Genomic DNA, 17,970 nt, shown 5'->3' with positions numbered 1-17,970 from the left:
TAGATGGCGCTAATTTTATATTGTTGCAGAGTTGCCAGATCGTGGATATCAGTAATGTAACTTTATTTTCTAAAGTCCGGCAACTCTATAATGGTGTGAAAATAGCGCCATCTATTAATCGGCTATACGGTTTTTTAGAAAGCAAAAAATCAGTAAAAATATCTGGCAACCTCATAGCATAAAATGGTACCACGTTAACACAAATTAAAGCATACTTTGGGGCGCTTCGAAAAAAGGTAATTTGCACTATTAATGACAAACAAAATAGTATTTTTTTTTGTAATGAACAGACTAGTTAAACAAGCAAATAAATACTTGCTCTTTTTAATTTAAAACAAAACTAGACAAAAGATTTTCGTTAAAAATTTTTAGACAAATATAAAAAATAGATAAAAATCTTAATTAGATCTTTTTAATTACCTTTAACCCAAAAATATTTATGCCAAGAGGGAATGCACTTTCTTTCGAACATAGGAATTTTATAGCGTTCTAACTGCCAAAAAATTTTAAAAATCTATTTTGGTTGCATTGTGTGCTTGTACGTACTACGACGTCTGGTGACAAAAAGCACGCGATGCATTAAAAATATTTGTTGAAATTTTTTGATCGCTGGGGATCAACATATAAAAATAGATAGATTTGCCTTTTAATATGTATCTTGAACTTGATCTTGACTATGGCACACTAAAAATTAAATGACAAAATCACACACAAGACAGTGTGTGTTTTTTTATTTAGGTTTTTAGTGTTAGAATTTAAAATATTTTAAAATTTTAATGTGCTGTAAAACTTGGCATCAGAAAATGTGAAAAAAAGCATTTTGGGCACATTTTTTTAATAGTTTAAAAATTCTAATATCAACTATTTAATAAACAAAACCAAAATTCTTTTGTGAATTTTAAATAATTTTGATTAATAGCACTAGACATGAGTGTAAATAAAAATAGGAAGTACATGTTTTGTGTAGTATATTTTGTTCAAAATACCTACATATGTATGTAATTTTATTAATATGTATATAATTAAACAAATATTGAGCAAGTTGGGTACAAGTGAGCATTGTATTAAAACTATTTATTCTTAATTTTGATTTATTTTATTTATAATTATGCGGAAGTTAAGACTAGATATGCATAAGACTACAATTAATCAAATGTTCTATTTGCATCTGTATTAAAAGTTTAAAAACATTTCTACATTACATTTCTATGGAAGATCTATAATTTAATTACATATATCTGATATTTCAACGTTTAATATTTTAAATAATTATTAATTATGAAAATATGCATTAATTTTTCAAAAAATACTTAATTAACTTTAACTTATATTAAATTTAAATATACGTATCTTTGTATGTATCTGCTTAAAGCCATACATGTTTGGTAATCTAAGTTTATACTTGTTTAGAAATTTATAAACTTCAAAACCAAAAATGTAATAAAAATAACTTAAAATGAGAAACACATTAAAAAATTTTATAAAATTAACCATTAACAGTAAAAATAAAAATAAAAATTAAAAAATAAAACTGATTGGAATTAAATTTGCAGTGATTTTTTATAGAATATGTGTATTGTTGCCCTTTAAGACAGATATAGAATACTATGTATATATTTATAATATTTAAATCTTCTTTGAATGTATTTAACATATTCGTAGCCATTCCTAAATTTAGCAGAAATATTGTTCTACTTTCTGTAATTGATTTTTCGATTAACATTTATAGCTTGCATTTCTTATATGTTTTACTGCCCGGTATAAATTTAATTTTTATTCTATGCAATTCTTACAAAATTTTAATTGAGCTAAATTAACATTCATTTAGAATTCATCTTTTAATTAAAACAATATGTTTCCAGAATTTTGAAATAAACTTAGTTTACAAAAATAAGTTTACTTCTGGAATATTTTTTAATTAAACAATAAACCCAATTTTACAATATTTTTATTGGTGTACTGAAAGAAAATCAATTACATCGAACTATTTTCTGTGGCGCTTAATTTGAAATTTGTGATAACGTACTGCCGATGTTGCCTATAAAACTTTCTTCATGTATTTCTTTTTGGCATTTTGCAGACTAGGCAATTCACAATGCCTTGGACCATACATAGAGATTGGTTCGCAAAATTCATAGCCTATTCTTTCATAAAAACCATCTTGGTCAATTGTTGACAAATACAAAACATTTAAATCTAGAACAACACGACAATAATCTTCGGCAAATTTCATAATTAATTTGCCAAAACCTTGACCCCTACAACTCTTGTCCACTACCACAGATTCAATAAAACATGCTTTCTTCTTTGATGGTATTGGACTAAGCTTGCAATGTGCTATAACTCGGGTGTAGCCTTCAGTGGTCAAAACCAAACTGCACGGTAAACTATCACATGATGCTTCGAGAGAACGCATGCGCGCTGTTTCACTGCGTGGCCATTCAGAATTTATTAGCGCGCATGTATCCTTCATTAGCTCTGGATACTGGTGAATGGGCACCACATTAAAAGGACTACCGGATACATTAAATGGTGGAAGACCCTACAATAAATATTTTGCACAACATATGTAAGTTTACAATGAAAATACGTATTGTTTAACATTAAAACATCTTAAATTATATATCAGTTTATGTTTGCATACATATTTATATAGCAAATAGTAATTAATATACCTCATAATAGGGTTCCGCTTTAATATAGCGCATTTCAAACTAAAGCAACTAGCAATACTGAAGATGATTTTTAATGTAATAAAGCTTATAATGGTCTAAAAAATTAAAAAGAGAGAAACATTTTAAATAGATTCCTTTCAAAGGAGCAACAAATTGATACAGAAAAAGACATGCAAACAAGTACGTGTATGCTGATGTATCCAATTTGTAATAGATAATATGTATGAATAATGCGTATGCCAGTTTAAACAGTGATGCGCGTTCATATTGTTCAAAATATATTGTCCTGACGTGAATATTTACTTACTGACCTGGATCAGAGGATAAAAAGATATTTTTTAAAGGTTTTTATAATTTTGCAATATTTCTAACAAAGAAAATTTGGTCTTGGAAAGGGGATTTGTATGTCATATCAACCGTTTATGTGCAATTGCAAAAGTAATAAAAAAAAATATTTTTTTTAATTTTTACATAGAATTATTTGATGTAAATAAATACATAACGAGGGACTATATTCAATAGTCTCTATCTGTCATTTTCATGAAAATAAGATTTTGATGGCAAAATATCCAGCAAACTATCCCGCATCAGTGACATAAATTTCAAAAGAAAAAAATATTTTTTGGTAATTTTATAGCCATTTTTAAATTTAAATTCTGAATGCAAAACTCTCTATCTTATCCAAAAATTGCCTCAAACGCTATTATTTGGATAATTTTCTGTTGCAAAATCAGTGTTTTTACTAATTTGGACATGCTGAACACAAATCCGCAATTTTGAAATCGGTTTAATAGTTTTCGAGATATCGCTCATTATGATACTAATTTGATTAATTTTATTGCCGTGTTTAACCATATAACATTGATTTTGGACCAAAACCTTATAATCTGTTGCTTTTTCAACAATTTGGTTTATATTACTTCATTAAATTGCATAAAATATAATATTAATTGATATTCGTGTGGAGTTGTCAGATCTCCCATCGGACGCGTCCCAGGTGGCGGATAGGGGGAGCTAAGCATGGTCTTTTTCGACACATTGGACATAATGGTCGAAAACGACGACGCTAGCTCGAGATAAGGCAGACCTGACTAGATACATTTTTGACAAATGGTCTAACAAGCCTGTCATATCTAGATGAGTGCATGAATCAGGACAATCTTTTATCACATCAGTGGATACATTTTTGACAAATGGCCTACTGATATGTAAAGAGATGGTAGAGTGCTGATATGATTTATGGTACACCTGATAACAGGCGGTCATATATGATAACAGGACTTCTCCTGTTCCCCATGCACAAATCCGCGGACCAAAACTGTCAACCCCACCCCCATCCCCATATTTCCCAATCCACCTAGTTTATCCCTCTTCAATCCAATCCCAATAACCCATTCCCTCATCCCCCACTTGTAAGGTTAAGGTGGTTGGAAGCAGTGCCGAGAACCTGAATGGCTAGTTAGTGGTTAAAGAGGACTAGTCGTTAACAGCTCCCCTCCGATGCCAGGGCACGGATCGGTTGTAATGCTTAGCCTAGCCCACGTACGCCGTCCCTGCGTGGGTCGTCCACCCATTACGCGCCTACTCGTGGGAATCACATGGAGAAAAAAACAAATAAACAAACAAACAACAAACAACCCGTGGAAAGCCAGTTGGGGAAACCTAAACTGGTGGACTGCAAACAGCCTGCTATCCAACCTTCTGGTGATAGCACGGCTGAACGCAGCGAGGAAATCTTGTCCGTAGTGGCAAGCACCTCATCAGCTGCACAAGCCTTAGCTGGTACGCCAGCAAATACCCCTGCCTCGGGCACTGCGGACCAAGCAGTGACCCCCGCGACTTCTGGACAGGTTGGATCGTCGAACTCGATGTCGGGTCCAACTAATGCCCCCTCAACCGCCCTCACGGCTAACGAAAACCCCCCTAGTCGCAAAGATCCATCTAGGAAGGCTTTTGTTCAAAGGCGTGCCGCCATGCGTTTAGTCGAGCGACTTGGAGTTAAGTCGGTCGATACGCTTACCCCGGACGAAAAATCGTCCCTAGATTGGGCTAAAGCCCTACTGGCTCAGCCGGAGTGTTCTGACCCTCCTACAACCTCAGATGCAGCGGACCAAGCTACATCTGCAGGGCCTAAACGGCAGCGATCGGAGGAAGAACATGCTCTCCAGGCAGTCCCACAGCCGAAGACTAAACGTCAGAAGCAGTTCGAGACTCGTATAGTCAATAGACCCTACAGCGAAGTTGCCAAAAACCCGCTGGTTAGGGCCATTGTTGACAAGAGTGTCAACGACGGAGCTATCTCCCAGGATAAATGGTTGATAATCCGTCAAAAAATGCTGGAGGTGTATTGGAAAATTCTCAAAGAGAATCCCGGTCCATCTCCGCAGAATGATGATGCTGGCTGGTACCAAGGTCACATCAAACTGCTGGCGTGCACGAACGAGCGCTCAGCAAACTTGCTTAAGTTGGCGGTTACGTCTATAGGGGAAGTGTGGCCCGGCGCGAAACTTGACGTGATCCCGGTTAGTGAGATACCTCGCAGACCGAGATCAATCACGGTTATTCCGGCGGAACCACACGAACCAGAGGCGATTCTGGCGTACCTTCAGAGTGGAAACCCTGACCTACCTACCCACAATTGGAAGGTAGTCAAGGTCTCCGAACCTGAAGGTGCTAACAGAAAGGCGGTCGTGGTCCTTAATAAGGAATCGTTGCCGTTACTCCGAGAGAAGCAAGGCAAAGTATACTACGGATTTGATAGTATCAAGCTGCGCGTCTACCGGGGTGACGACAAACTAGACCCCAAACCGGTAAGCACGGACGGAGGAAAGGTAGACGATACCACTAACTCTGACGACCAAATGGACGCCCAATCAAGTACAGACTTGATTGGGAATCTATTTGATAGCCAGGGCGAAGTGATTGACGAAGACGAGCTTCTGAAAACAGACCCAGAAGACGCCGACGTCACAATCGTCTACGACCCTGACCAAGATGAAGGTGATCCAAGTGAACCTTCACCACTCTAAAGCAGCTTCAGCTGCATTACACCTCCACCTTGGATATCAAGGGGAGGATATAGCGTTGATCCAAGAGCCGTGGACCCATAACGGCAACATACTTGGAATCAACGTAAAAGGCTATAGAATACTATACGCAAAAGGCACAGGTAACATTAGATCTTGCATACTTGCTAAAAGCACCCTAAATATCTTCATTCTATCTGATTACAGTGATGAAGATACAGTAACCGCAGCATGGGAGACAGAGGAATCCACAATGTGGATCCTCTCCTGCTATATGGCGCACGACCAGACAGACCCCCCGCCAAGTAACACGGTCGTCAGGGCAGTAAGTGCAGCAAACGGAAAACGCATCCCTGTTATTATAGGCGCAGATGCAAACGCACACCATACACTATGGGGTAGCACCAACATCAACACACGAGGTGAGTTCGTATTAGACTTCATTTTAAATCATAATCTTGAAGTAGTAAATAGAGGTTCAGAACCTACATTTGTAGTTGCAAATAGACAAGAGGTACTGGACATAACGCTTGTAAATACAAGTCATTCGCACATAATCCGAAACTGGAAAGTATCGGAAGATTGTTCCTTTTCAGATCATAGATATCTCGTATTCTCAATAGAAAATACACAGGAAAGGAAAACCCCCTTTCTAAACAGAAGAAAGACAAGATGGGAAGAACAAAATCGAATCCTGACAAGTCTTCTTCAAAATACGCCGGAAATAAACAATACAGCAGATATTGATAGAGCTGTAGACAACCTTACACGCTCTCTTAATCAAGCAACAAGAAGAACATGCAAACCTTCGATACCAAAGGGTAAAAGTAAACCTCCTTGGTGGTCCTCGGAAATAGCGAAGACTAGGAATAGATGTCGCAAACTTTTCAATGAGGCCAAAAGATCAGGTGAATGGTCCACATATAAAGCCTCATTGAATAAATTTAAGAATCAGGTTAGGAATGCTAAACGCTGCTCATGGAGAAGCTTCTGTGGTAGCATCGAAAGCTCTTCAGAGACAAGTCGTTTATGCAAAATCCTGTCTAAATCACAAACCGTTCAAGGCTACATCCAAAAGCAAGACGGTGAGTGGACAACGAGTGGACAAGAATCCCTACAGGAATTAATGGACACTCATTTCCCAGGTAACTTACCATTAGATATTACAATGGAAAGACCACAAACGTATTGTCAAACCCCGATCGGAATAACTATAGACGAGGGAATGATAAAATGGGCAATAAACAGCTTTAACCCATATAAGTCACCGGGCCCGGACGGCATAATTCCAGCTGACCTGCAATATAATGCAGAATTAGTTATACCATGGCTACTTGAAATATTTCAAGCCTGTCTTACATGGTCATACGTACCAGAACAATGGACCAAATGCAGTGTGACGTTTATCCCCAAAGGAGGAAAAACAACGCACATTAAGGCAAAAGATTATAGGCCCATAAGTCTATCATCGTTTCTGCTTAAGACCCTAGAGAGGATCATTGACGTCCACATAAGATCGTCAATAGATCCTATGCTCCTATCTCCCTCACAACATGCCTACACCAAAGGCAAATCAGTTGAGACGGCCCTACACTCACTAGTGGGACATATAGAAAAGTCCTTGGAATTTGGTGAATACACGTTAGTGGCCTTTCTGGACATAGAAGGAGCCTTTAACAACGTCAAACCCGACATCATCATATCAGCTCTAGAAGAGCTCGGTATTGAGACATCAGTGATTAAATTCATAAAAGACCTTCTTCAACACAGGATTATCCGTTCTAACATGGGAATGGCATGTATTCAAAGAATGGCAATCAGGGGCACACCTCAAGGTGGAGTCCTATCACCACTTTTATGGAATGTGGCCATAAACAGCCTACTAATGAAACTGGACAACCAAAGATACAAGACTGTCGCTTACGCAGATGACGTTGCGGTAGCAGTATCAGGTTTCCATCTGAATACGATATCTCAAAGACTCGAATCAGCACTCAATCTACTAAGTAAATGGAGCGTTGATAGTGGTTTGAGTGTAAACCCTAGTAAAACCGAACTTGTACTCTACACCAGGAAATACAAGATCGAAAATTTTACCCTACCTCGACTAAACGGAGTCGTACTCTCACTTTCGAACAGTGCGAAATACCTAGGGGTGATACTTGATAGTAAACTATCATGGAAGGAAAATATCACAGCCAGAGTAAACAAAGCCTTAATGGCAATGTACATTTGCAAGAAGGCCATAGGAAAAAGATGGGGACTAAATCCCAAACTGGTAAATTGGATCCATGAAGCGGTTATTAAACCTATTCTCTTTTACGGGGCTGTTGTCTGGTGGAAAGCACTGGACAACAACTCCAATTGTATACTTCTTGATAAGGTACTAAGAAGGATAGCAATCCTTATAACAGGAGCACTGAGAACAACTTCAACCAAATCTCTATTCGCAATGCTTAATTGGATCCCAACGGATCTGATAGCCAGAAAACTGGCACTCATCACTGCCCTCAGACTTGATGCCATAAATGCTTGGACACACAGGCCATACGGCCATGCGGCTATTATGAGGGAAACATCTTTCCTCCCGGGCAATATTGATTACTGCATACCCAAACCTTTCCTCCGTAGGGACTTCGGATACACAATATCCGAAAACTCTTCACCGGAGGATAACAGTTCCCCAAGAACCCTCCTGGTATATACGGATGGTTCTAAAAAAGGGGAACGAGTTGGAGGTGGCATTTTTATCCCTGAATTTGGAACTAAAATAAGCTTTAGGATACAGAATAATTGTAGTCCACTACAGGCTGAACTATCAGCCATAAAAAGAGCAGCAAATTGGCTTTGGTACTACAGAATATCAAACAGAGATATTCAAATTTGTACCGACAGCCAAGCTGCTATCAAATCCCTGATTGGTGTATATACTACATCTAAACTAGTCCAGGAATGCCGGGCATCCTTAAACAGGATGGCGAGACATTCAATAATCGTGCTCAAATGGGTACGGGGACACGGGGATTTGACTGGCAACTATATCGCTGATGAATTAGCGAAACTAGGAGCCTCAATGTCCGACAGAGACATAGACATCTTTTGCGGAATACCGCTAAAAGCTTGCAAGACCATAATAGATGGAAAGTTCTATGAAATTTCTCAGACAAGATGGCGTAATGAACCAACTTGTATCAATACAAGGAAGATATGGCCAAATTTGGACAGTAAACGCACGTCATATCTTCTGCAACTAAACCGCCCTCATATCAGCAACCTTGTTGCTGTCATTACGGGGCATATCTCATTGGGAAACCATGCAAGAAGACTTGGAATTCCCCACAACGACTTCTGTAGAAGCTGTCAAGACGAAGAGGAGGAAGAATCCATCGAACATCTTCTCTGTCAATGCCCGGCGCTAGCGGACACTCGATCCGTATATCTAGGAAAACGACTATTTGATGACTTGTCAGAACTATCCAATCTAGGACTGGATAACATAAATGCCTTCATCAGGCACAGTAACTGGTTTTAGGACCACCAAGCCATAATTAAGGCACTCACTAGTCCGCAAGGACAGACCTCTCAATCTTCTCTTCCACTTCAATTTCTCTTCTATGACTTAATCCTAAACTATCTTCTACTATCCTCTACCCTCTTTCTTTTATATTTTATTATCTTTACAGGTATCACAAAGGGACCAACAGGACCCAAGTGTGCGTCTTTGCAGCCTGAATACCTAACCTAACCTAATTGATATTAAATCAAATAAAAAATTTATATTTCTATGAAAAACTCTCTATCTGAAGGATGTAAACAAAAACTTTCGTAGAAAAAAAGCTCTGTCTGATATAAAGTTGTGAATAATTCTGCAAATAATACAAAAATTTGAAATTCTTTTTATATAACGATTTAGAATATGGTCTTAAACATATATTGTAGAAGAAAAAATTCAAAAATTTTCACGAACTACCTAAATAAACAGTTTTTTTGCTCTCCTGAAAACTTGTGTTATTTTAGATAGAGACTATTGAAAATAGTCACTCGATAAGTAAAATTTTTATATATCATACAATTTTACTAAAATTTGGTTGGTTGGTTTCATAAATAATCAAATAAAATGTAGTAGGCAAAGTAAATTAATAAAGTAGCATCACTTGAACAGCTGACTATTTTTTTTAAACTAGATAAATGAAGCAAATTGTCAAAGTTTGTTTTGAAAATTGTTAACATTGTTTACGTCGCCATTTTTAAATTGTGTTTTGCTACTTGTTAAAATTTGTGAAAAGTTGAAAAAGTGAATTAAAAGTGGTTTTAAAGTAGTTTAAAAGTGTAATAAATTGTATAATATATAATAATATAATTAAATCGTTAATATCTTTAACTTAAAAGTAATATTTTTTATTTATGTTTTGTTCACATTGTTTTTCAAGGAAATTTTATTTTGACACAATCTTAAATTTTCCAAAAACAAAATACATGTGGTTGTTGTAGATGTTGTTGTACAACAAGAGATGTCGCTACTTTATTAATATACTTTGGTAGTAGGTATATGTATATTGAATTTCGAAAAACAATAAAAATGCGTTTGCCAAAATTTCATTCATTTCTTTTTTTATACATATTATATAAATCTATATACAGATTTTAAATTTTTTCGAAAATTTGTAAAATGTTCAATATTGTTGAACTAAGTACATATGTATAAGAAAAATTGAAGATATTTATGTACGTTATTTAAACCGCCTCTCGAAGGTTTAACTTTGCGTGAAACATAAACAAATGGAAACCCCTCAAAAATAATTTTTGACCACAGCACAAAAATGTTGGTCGGAACATCAGTACCTTATTTTTTTTTTATAACTATGACTGTTATAATGAATCCTTGTTTAAACTGAATTAGGTATTTTTTACGAACTTCGCTTAAGCTATGATGTTATTTAAAAAAGAACTATTCATTTAAAATTCCATTCATTTGGCCGGATATTCATTGAACCCCTATTTTAGGTACAAAATATATCTATACTTTTTTTCAAATTTATTGATACGTACATAAGTTTCTACTTTATTTTTATTTACTAAACCACATACTTTCATACATAGAATGATTAAACGCGAACTCAAACAAAATAAATATTTATTTAATTATGAGTAAGTACTATAAAGTAATCTTTCAAAAAAATAATTGCACAAAACATTAATATATTAGCAAGTATTTTCCAATGAGACTTTTAGTTTGTTGTTACAATATAAAACACGCACATCCATTAAGTCAACTCATGTCAAAATTTCGAGGTCAAATTTTCATAGCGGTGTTAACGTAAAAATCAAGGTTTTTGAATGCCCGATCTAATAAGTTTATTTGTTTATAATATTCTACTATATTTTCGTTTAGCTAAAAAGCGAAAGGTGAAGAAAAAAAAATGGCAAAACAAAAAATGAAAAACTGGAATATAAAATGTACGATGGAAATGAAAATGTAGTAGGAAAATGTATTGCATAAGAACTAAACAAACAACTTTAAAACTTACATATGTATTATAAAATTTTAGTAACAAGTTTTCGACTAAATTATTAGGATTTAATTAACATAAGCAAATACGATATAACAATACATATACTCAATAGAGAGGGAATAGGAATTATTTTAAATGTATGTATTTTTATAAGTATAAAAATTTGTGTGTTACCATGATGTGTTCTCTACGATTCCTTTCTTCCTGAGTAATGCCGCCACGATGCAAAGCACAGAACGAACTGAGACTGAGGAAACCACCAATTGTTGTTCTTAACCACATACACTTCTAACGCGACCTCTAAATTTTGTCTTATGTATTTTTATATTAATATATTTTTAGCAATAATAAGAAACGTGGAAATATACTTATTAATTTGTTGATATTTTCTACTTTTTCTTTCCTACTATTCTGTAATATTTTATTTAAGCATTTAAGTTTTCTTCAAACATTTATTTGATATGGTAGTTTGTTTAAATATTTCATTTTAAAAATGTATTTATAAATAATGTACTATTTTGCGAAAATTAAAATTGTGAACAAATAATATAACCGTACATTTCCTTTACGCAAAAACACACAAGTAACACAACAATAATAACAACACAACTGTCAAGATTTGTCATTTTTGGATAAACAGCTTAAAAAAGAAAAACAATAATTATGCAAAGCAAAACAAAATCAAATAATACCCAACAATCACCAATGAATGATTTGATAGCAAAAACCAATTAACCTTACCAGGTCGATTATTTTTTTTCAATATTTGTTTTTTTATTTTATTATTGAAAATGTATATTACTATATCGTTCATTCACATCAAGACTGTCATAAATAAATATTCGAGATTTTTTGTACTAACATCCTACCTTTGTAAAACAATCAAGTTCCACACGAACATTTCGTTTTCCCAATAAACCAAAGATAACGATATCATAATTTTTTGGGAAAACGATATCTATGGAATGGTACCATTCAACGTATGGACTATAAAATACGCATATCTATTTAAAAAAAACATCAGTTGTTTTATTGAGATTTTGTTGTAAACGTGGAAACAAAAAATTATATTTCACGAATATCTGATCCGATATTTTTTAAGAAATAGTAAAATGTCATAGTTCATTCTCGTAGTGAATGAGCGATATCTCCATTGGAATAGTGAAGATGGTTTTCTTATCCCACGATGAAAACTTAAGTTCCACACCTCTCGAAATTTATTCGAGATTATTTTAGCATCATCGCAGAACAAAGGTTATTTTTTTAAACATTTCTTAATTTGCTTACACATCCACTTACATACCTTACTTAATACCGCAATTTGATAATATGGCACCACTATTTCTTACAATCAGCTGTTCTCTTTCACACTGTTATCCGCAAAAAAATCTGAAGATTAGCCAAATTATATTTGCTTTAATTTATTTTTTATTTTGTTTATTGCCAATCACATCTATATTTTAAATATAAGAAAAAGTGTAAGGTACAAGAATTAATTATAAATAACACAATAAAAGTGAAATTGAAAAAGTAAACAAATCTCACCTGTTTAAATTTAGTATACAAACGTCTAATGCGTTAGGCGGACGAAGCGTCGTTTATTTTTGAAGACAATTGAACACTAAATTAAAATTATTGCACAACATTAAAAAAACAATAAAATTTAGTAAGATAAATCAAAATAAAATACCACAACTAAAAATAATAGCGTGCATAAAAATAATGTAAAATTTGCTTTTACATCAACATTGACCTCTAATTATAGCATTTTAAACAAATTGAGGAAGAGAAATGCGAGGGATGATGACGTTTCTAAACGATTTTATTATTTTGTTTATCAACAAACCGTCAAATAGATAAAAATAAAATAACACTTGTTGAATTGTTGCAATTTCTTGTTTTTTTATATATATTTTAGAAACGTGCAGGCATTTTTTGGTATTTGTGAAAATTAAAAAAAAAAAATGTTGCCAAACCGCCAGCAACCTATAGCTCAAGAAAACCCATTATGGGTGTCTTGGCATGATACGCAGATGATGGCTTCTTTAAATCCACAAAATGTTATGGATTACTTTTGCCGGAAATCAAATCCATTCTATGATCGAATGTGCAATAATGAAACTATTCGTATGCAACGTTTGGGACTTGAAAATTTACAGTAAGTAAATCGATTGATATTATATTAGAATATGTATTAATTTGTATTTATATATTTAACAATAATTTTTAGTAATATGGTTGGCTTAGAATATATATTGCTGCATGTACACGAACCAATATTATATGTCATACGTAAGCAACATCGACATAACCCCCAAGAAGCTACTCCCATAGCAGATTATTATATAATAGGCGGTACAATTTATAAGGCTCCTGATTTGGGAAATGTTATTAGTTCAAGAATTGTAAGATTACATATTACTTAAAAATTATAATACTAAAATACTAATAAATATGTATTTTTGCCATTCTGATTTAGCTATCAACTGTTACAAATTTACAATCTGCTTTTGAAGAGGCCAGCAGTTATTCTCGATACCATCCTAATAAAGGTTATACATGGGACTTTAGCTCTAATAAACAGTGTAAGTAAAACTCGTTTTAATTCGTCACAATAAATCAAATTAAAAAACACAAAATTTCAGTGACGGATAAATCAAGAGCAGCTGCAAAAAAAGATGCTGCAACCGCTAAGGACGATAGTGGTACAGTATTTCAAATGCAAAGGGTTGATATGTTACTTGCAGAACTGTTGCGTAAATTTCCACCACCTATTCCGCCAATAATTCATCAACAACAAATTCAACAGCAAGTTGGTCAACCACTACAAAATCCACAAGAAGCAAATGCGAATAGTTCTCAAGATAATAATACGAACAGTACAGGGAATAATGGCAATCCTTCTGAAACGAGCCCAACAGGTAGTGGCGGTGTATCCCAACAGGGAATAGATATTAAACAAGAAAATGTTGACATGAAACCGCCACCAGAAAAAAAATCCAAGGCTAATTAGCTTTTAAAAATTCTTCAATAAAAGCATTACATATATGTCGTAAGTTTTATTTATATTTAAGCGCATAAATTTATTTAATAAAAGAAAATAATATAAAGAAGCTTAAAAAGATATATTTCCTTTTACCCATTTACTGCTTGCAGTAAAATTTTCATATTTTTTTATATTCTTATTATCAAATGCAAAATTTATTTATTATTTATGAAATTTAGTTATTGGTTGTTACATTTTCTTCAACAACAATTTCATTGTCCATATCTTCTGTAATATTTGTTTTGTTGCTACCATGAGTTGTTAAATTATGATTAGTATAATCTAAAATACTCTTAAACGTTAATTTACATAAATGACATGGTACTGATTTACTCGGAGTGCGATAAACTCCGGCATGTGCAGAAACCTTCTTAATTTTTTGAACAGAACCAGATATCGCGGTATTATTTCCATCCACTGTTAGTAAATCCGATGCATTCTTTTGTTTATCTGAAATAGTTTTTCATTTTTATATAGTGTTATTATTTTTTTGCTAGATCGAAAAAATCGAAATTCAAAACCTTAGGATAGAAAACATGAACATATTTTCTGTATGTTCTTCGTTTTGATGTTATTGCTAACTAAATTTTATATTAATTATATAATTCGCTTACCTTTATTCTCATTCAACGACTCCGATGAACTTTTAGGAAAAGATAATGTATTCGGCTTTAAAGCATGTCGAGGAGTAGCATTTGTAGAAGAAACTGTACTTGAAGCGCTACTTTGTGAATTATGATGTGCAAAAACATTTGGTAATTGAGCCTTTTCAACATGATTCAAATCAGTATACTGAAGTTTTCTTTTCTCTGATGGCGGAATTTTCAAACAATTTTGTAAAAGATGAATATGTAATGCTCTAGTTAGAGCAAATTTTTTATCACAATATTTACACTGATTTGAATTTGCAACTGTACTTGATCCGCTCGAATGGAGGAGGACAGGTGTCGGTTTTTTAATAAATGCTGGCGTTGCATTATCGCTTTCATGGGAGCGCTTATGAGCATCAAGTAATGATTTTATACGAAATTTCTCTTTACAAATATTACACGTGTAAGTAATGTCTGGTTTGTTGTGTGTTAAACCACCAATTGAATTCATTTTAGCTCTTTCTAAATTTTTGGCTGACGAATATAAAGATTGTCTTTGCGGAATAGTAGAAGGTTTAACAGAATTTTCTTCTAATGGAACCAAATGTTTAGATTTAGAGATTGTGGGAACAGCAGTTGTTTTTGATAGCATGCTACGGCGAGCATTTATTTCTGGTTTTTTTATTTTAGAGTTCTCAATAGTTGACACTTTTTGTGGGATTACACTTCTCCTCTGAAGTGAAGTCATTATACCGCCCATTGAACTTTTACGTGCAATTTTGCGAGCTGGACTGTTTAAGGTAGTTTTTACAACTACAGACATACGTTGTGTAAAACTGAATGGCCTTTTATCCCCTGCAGCAGAGGGTATTAATGAACTACGAGTTTTCATTGAAGCCATAATAGAGCGCCTCTTTTCAGCCGGTGTTGATTTATTCTGATCTGTTATTAACTGGTGCGTTTCTTTTGCACCAACTTTTTCGGTTTTCGTTGGAGAATTAGTAATTTTTAAGATTTTATCCATTAGCATTGGAATTTCAATTTCAACATCCATTGGCATAGTGGATTTTCGACTTGTAGGCAACAAAGATTGTCGTTTATTGACAGAGTTAAAAATTCTTGAAGGTTTATTTGCTTGCAAATTCGGTTCGCATACAGATCGTCGTCCATTTCGAGCTAAAACGGCAATTTTAGGTTTAGACGAAGATTTCTTAACGGGGGCTTTCTTTTCATCGTCAGATTCTTTGATTACAGGAGTGTCTTCTGATATTGTGTCTAAATTTTACAAAAACAATATTTATTGTTTTTTTACAAAATAAATAACACATTTTCACCAAATAAATTTGTTAATGTTTAATAAACTTACCCATATGTTCAATATTTCCAGCTTTAGCCTTAGGAGTTGTTTCAACATTTTGTATACCAAACTCTTCCGTATTAACAACTTCTTTTATATCAGCAGCATCTTCTAAAAACATTAAAACAATTTGAATACTTCCGTTTTTAAAGTTAATATAACAACTTACCCATATTTTCAACTTTAACTTTGGGAGTAGTTTCAAGATTCTGTTCATTAAAATGTAGTACATCATTGTTTTCCTTATCTTCTAATAAGGATTTATTGGAAACAAGTTTTTTATGGTCAGCTGAAACCAAAATTTCTTCTACGTGTTTCATAATTTTTACTTCTTCCAAAGATTCTTCTTCGGTTATGGAACCGACTGTAGATACTGAAGTTAACATCTTTCTCTCAATAACTGATGTAGCTGTTATTTCTACAGAAGAACAAGTCGACAAAGTAGAAACCTCATCTGTCTCCGGCAAAGCATTTTCCTTATTTTCTTCATTTATTTCTACTGGTGGAGGAGGAAAATATGCAGGTTTTTCATCTTCCACTCCCAAAAACGCTAAGCCTAAATCTACGCATCTAGTGGCATCTGAGCCACGTGTCACATCGACTGTTTTCAATAGCTGCTCCTTGGAAGGAGTTGAACATAGGGCTTTATATTCTTTTAAAATATTTTTGGGCAATGCTTTCAGTGGAGTGTGTAATTTCACCGGCATTTCCATCTTCTTTACCGTTTTTAAAGGACTTAATGTTTGTGAATCATTACGAGCCTCCAAAGTGCTATTCATATCTCCTGTTTTGCTCTTATTCACTGATTCTTCCATATCGATGGCAGATAGGGATGAGATATCACTCATAGCTTCTAAAGTTTTGTAACATGCAGTAGACATGGTACTTTCGGCATCAAATGATAAGTACATCGAAGTAGCTGTGTCTTCTGTCGATAGGCGACGAGAAATGTTGTCCATTTTGTTTATTTTAAAAGCGCGTCTTTTTTTCTAATTTTTAATGTTTTAATAATATTTAAAACTTTTCACAAATTTTTAACTTTCACAACTTTTTCTTAAAATTCTTATTAATTATTATATATGATTTGTTTTTTTTTCTAATTTGAGGAATAAATTTTCCTGTTGTCCTTTTTTGTATTCTTGTTCTTGAAAAAAAAAATGCGCTTGGATTTTTGTTTTTGAAATATGGAAACGAATTTTTACGTCACATCTCAGTGTTGTATTTACGTACTAATAACGTAAAAAGTGTTGGTTAACGAAAATTTTTACTTTTTACGATATTAATATACATTGTGTATTAACCCATAAATCACATTGAAGAGTTAAAAGTATCATAATAAAAAAGAAAATAGGTCAAGTCCTAAGTGCTAGGTAGTATTTAGGAAGTGCCTAAAATTTTGAGTAACACAAAAAACACAATGTGCAAATGCACGATGTAAAATATATTACAGTAGAATTCCATTATTTCCATTCATTACAGTTAACTAAAATTTAACACGATTATATATCAGCGTTTTGAGTGTTGCCCTGAATTTAATATATATGTATGTACAATGTACATACATACATATATTGTGGATTTCATATCTTATTTACAACAATGAAGTCCACCATGCAATATAGTTTTTAATTAAGATTTAAATTTATTTTTAAGAATGAAAAAAAAAATAATATATATATATATATATATATATATATATATATATATATATATATATATATATATATATATATATATATTATTTACTACATTTATTTATTATG

General features: G+C 33.6%; 4 protein-coding genes across 10 annotated transcripts; 2 read left to right on the top strand and 2 right to left on the bottom strand.

The window, feature by feature from the left end:
* Positions 1-1,933: 1,933 nt before the first annotated feature.
* LOC119604302 (N-alpha-acetyltransferase 80) lies at positions 1,934-12,644 on the bottom strand. 4 transcript variants are annotated; one of them, XM_037956874.1, is made up of 3 exons: positions 12,518-12,644; positions 2,676-2,770; positions 1,934-2,542 (listed from the first exon to the last, which is right to left on the bottom strand). In XM_037956874.1, the coding sequence occupies exons 2-3, from the start codon at positions 2,706-2,708 to the stop codon at positions 2,039-2,041; spliced, it is 537 nt and encodes a 178-aa protein (XP_037812802.1). In that variant the 5' UTR covers positions 2,709-2,770; positions 12,518-12,644; the 3' UTR covers positions 1,934-2,038. The 4 variants fall into 4 exon arrangements, with proteins under 4 accessions (XP_037812802.1, XP_037812794.1, XP_037812787.1 ...); XM_037956866.1 differs by lacking the exon at positions 12,518-12,644 and adding an exon at positions 11,389-11,825; XM_037956859.1 differs by lacking the exons at positions 2,676-2,770; positions 12,518-12,644 and adding exons at positions 11,389-11,525; positions 11,583-11,821.
* LOC119604280 lies at positions 3,634-9,687 on the top strand. Its single transcript, XM_037956816.1, has 2 exons — positions 3,634-6,123; positions 9,385-9,687. Exon 1 carries the CDS (start codon positions 4,274-4,276, stop codon positions 5,702-5,704), a length of 1,431 nt encoding a protein of 476 aa, XP_037812744.1. The 5' UTR covers positions 3,634-4,273; the 3' UTR covers positions 5,705-6,123; positions 9,385-9,687.
* Positions 12,565-14,333, top strand: LOC119604289 (mediator of RNA polymerase II transcription subunit 6). 3 transcript variants are annotated; one of them, XM_037956827.1, is made up of 5 exons: positions 12,565-12,697; positions 13,133-13,372; positions 13,445-13,619; positions 13,694-13,799; positions 13,860-14,333. In XM_037956827.1, the coding sequence occupies exons 2-5, from the start codon at positions 13,179-13,181 to the stop codon at positions 14,225-14,227; spliced, it is 843 nt and encodes a 280-aa protein (XP_037812755.1). In that variant the 5' UTR covers positions 12,565-12,697; positions 13,133-13,178; the 3' UTR covers positions 14,228-14,333. The 3 variants fall into 3 exon arrangements, with proteins under 3 accessions (XP_037812755.1, XP_037812759.1, XP_037812762.1); XM_037956831.1 differs by having other exon boundaries at positions 12,570-12,692; XM_037956834.1 differs by lacking the exon at positions 12,565-12,697 and adding an exon at positions 12,740-12,880.
* LOC119604277 lies at positions 14,259-17,393 on the bottom strand. Of its 2 annotated transcripts, none has more exons than XM_037956801.1 (4): positions 16,377-17,393; positions 16,217-16,315; positions 14,875-16,125; positions 14,259-14,710 (listed from the first exon to the last, which is right to left on the bottom strand). In XM_037956801.1, exons 1-4 carry the CDS (start codon positions 17,164-17,166, stop codon positions 14,436-14,438), a joined length of 2,415 nt encoding a protein of 804 aa, XP_037812729.1. In that variant the 5' UTR covers positions 17,167-17,393; the 3' UTR covers positions 14,259-14,435. The 2 variants fall into 2 exon arrangements, with proteins under 2 accessions (XP_037812729.1, XP_037812718.1); XM_037956790.1 differs by having other exon boundaries at positions 16,217-16,318; positions 16,377-17,391.
* Between the last annotated feature and the right edge of the window lie 577 nt (positions 17,394-17,970).

The sequence above is a fragment of the Lucilia sericata genome, unplaced genomic scaffold (genome assembly GCF_015586225.1).
Source record: "Lucilia sericata isolate MDLA Ls3-8-SP2 unplaced genomic scaffold, ASM1558622v1 Contig000012F_arrow, whole genome shotgun sequence".
Taxonomy (NCBI): domain Eukaryota; kingdom Metazoa; phylum Arthropoda; class Insecta; order Diptera; family Calliphoridae; genus Lucilia; species Lucilia sericata.
The sequence above is the reverse complement of the archived record's forward strand: the minus strand, read 5'-3'. Positions and strand labels throughout refer to the sequence as shown.

What these genes read in the sequence shown, in the direction of transcription:
- LOC119604277 (XM_037956790.1), bottom strand. Translation starts at nt 17,166, where the DNA reads ATGGACAACATTTCTCGTCGCCTATCGACAGAAGACACAGCTACTTCG. An exon ending in AGTTAAAGTTGAAAATATGG is followed by an intron (nt 16,319 to 16,376) that starts GTAAGTTGTTAT and finishes TAATGTTTTTAG; the next exon opens with AAGATGCTGCTGATATAAAA. An exon ending in GTCGTTGAATGAGAATAAAG is followed by an intron (nt 14,711 to 14,874) that starts GTAAGCGAATTA and finishes AAACTATTTCAG; the next exon opens with ATAAACAAAAGAATGCATCG.
- LOC119604280 (XM_037956816.1), top strand. Translation starts at nt 4,274, where the DNA reads ATGGAGAAAAAAACAAATAAACAAACAAACAACAAACAACCCGTGGAA.
- LOC119604289 (XM_037956827.1), top strand. Translation starts at nt 13,179, where the DNA reads ATGTTGCCAAACCGCCAGCAACCTATAGCTCAAGAAAACCCATTATGG. An exon ending in ATGTTATTAGTTCAAGAATT is followed by an intron (nt 13,620 to 13,693) that starts GTAAGATTACAT and finishes ATTCTGATTTAG; the next exon opens with CTATCAACTGTTACAAATTT. An exon ending in CTTTAGCTCTAATAAACAGT is followed by an intron (nt 13,800 to 13,859) that starts GTAAGTAAAACT and finishes ACAAAATTTCAG; the next exon opens with TGACGGATAAATCAAGAGCA.
- LOC119604302 (XM_037956849.1), bottom strand. Translation starts at nt 11,496, where the DNA reads ATGTGGTTAAGAACAACAATTGGTGGTTTCCTCAGTCTCAGTTCGTTC. An exon ending in ATCGTAGAGAACACATCATG is followed by an intron (nt 2,543 to 11,388) that starts GTAACACACAAA and finishes TATTTATTGTAG; the next exon opens with GGTCTTCCACCATTTAATGT.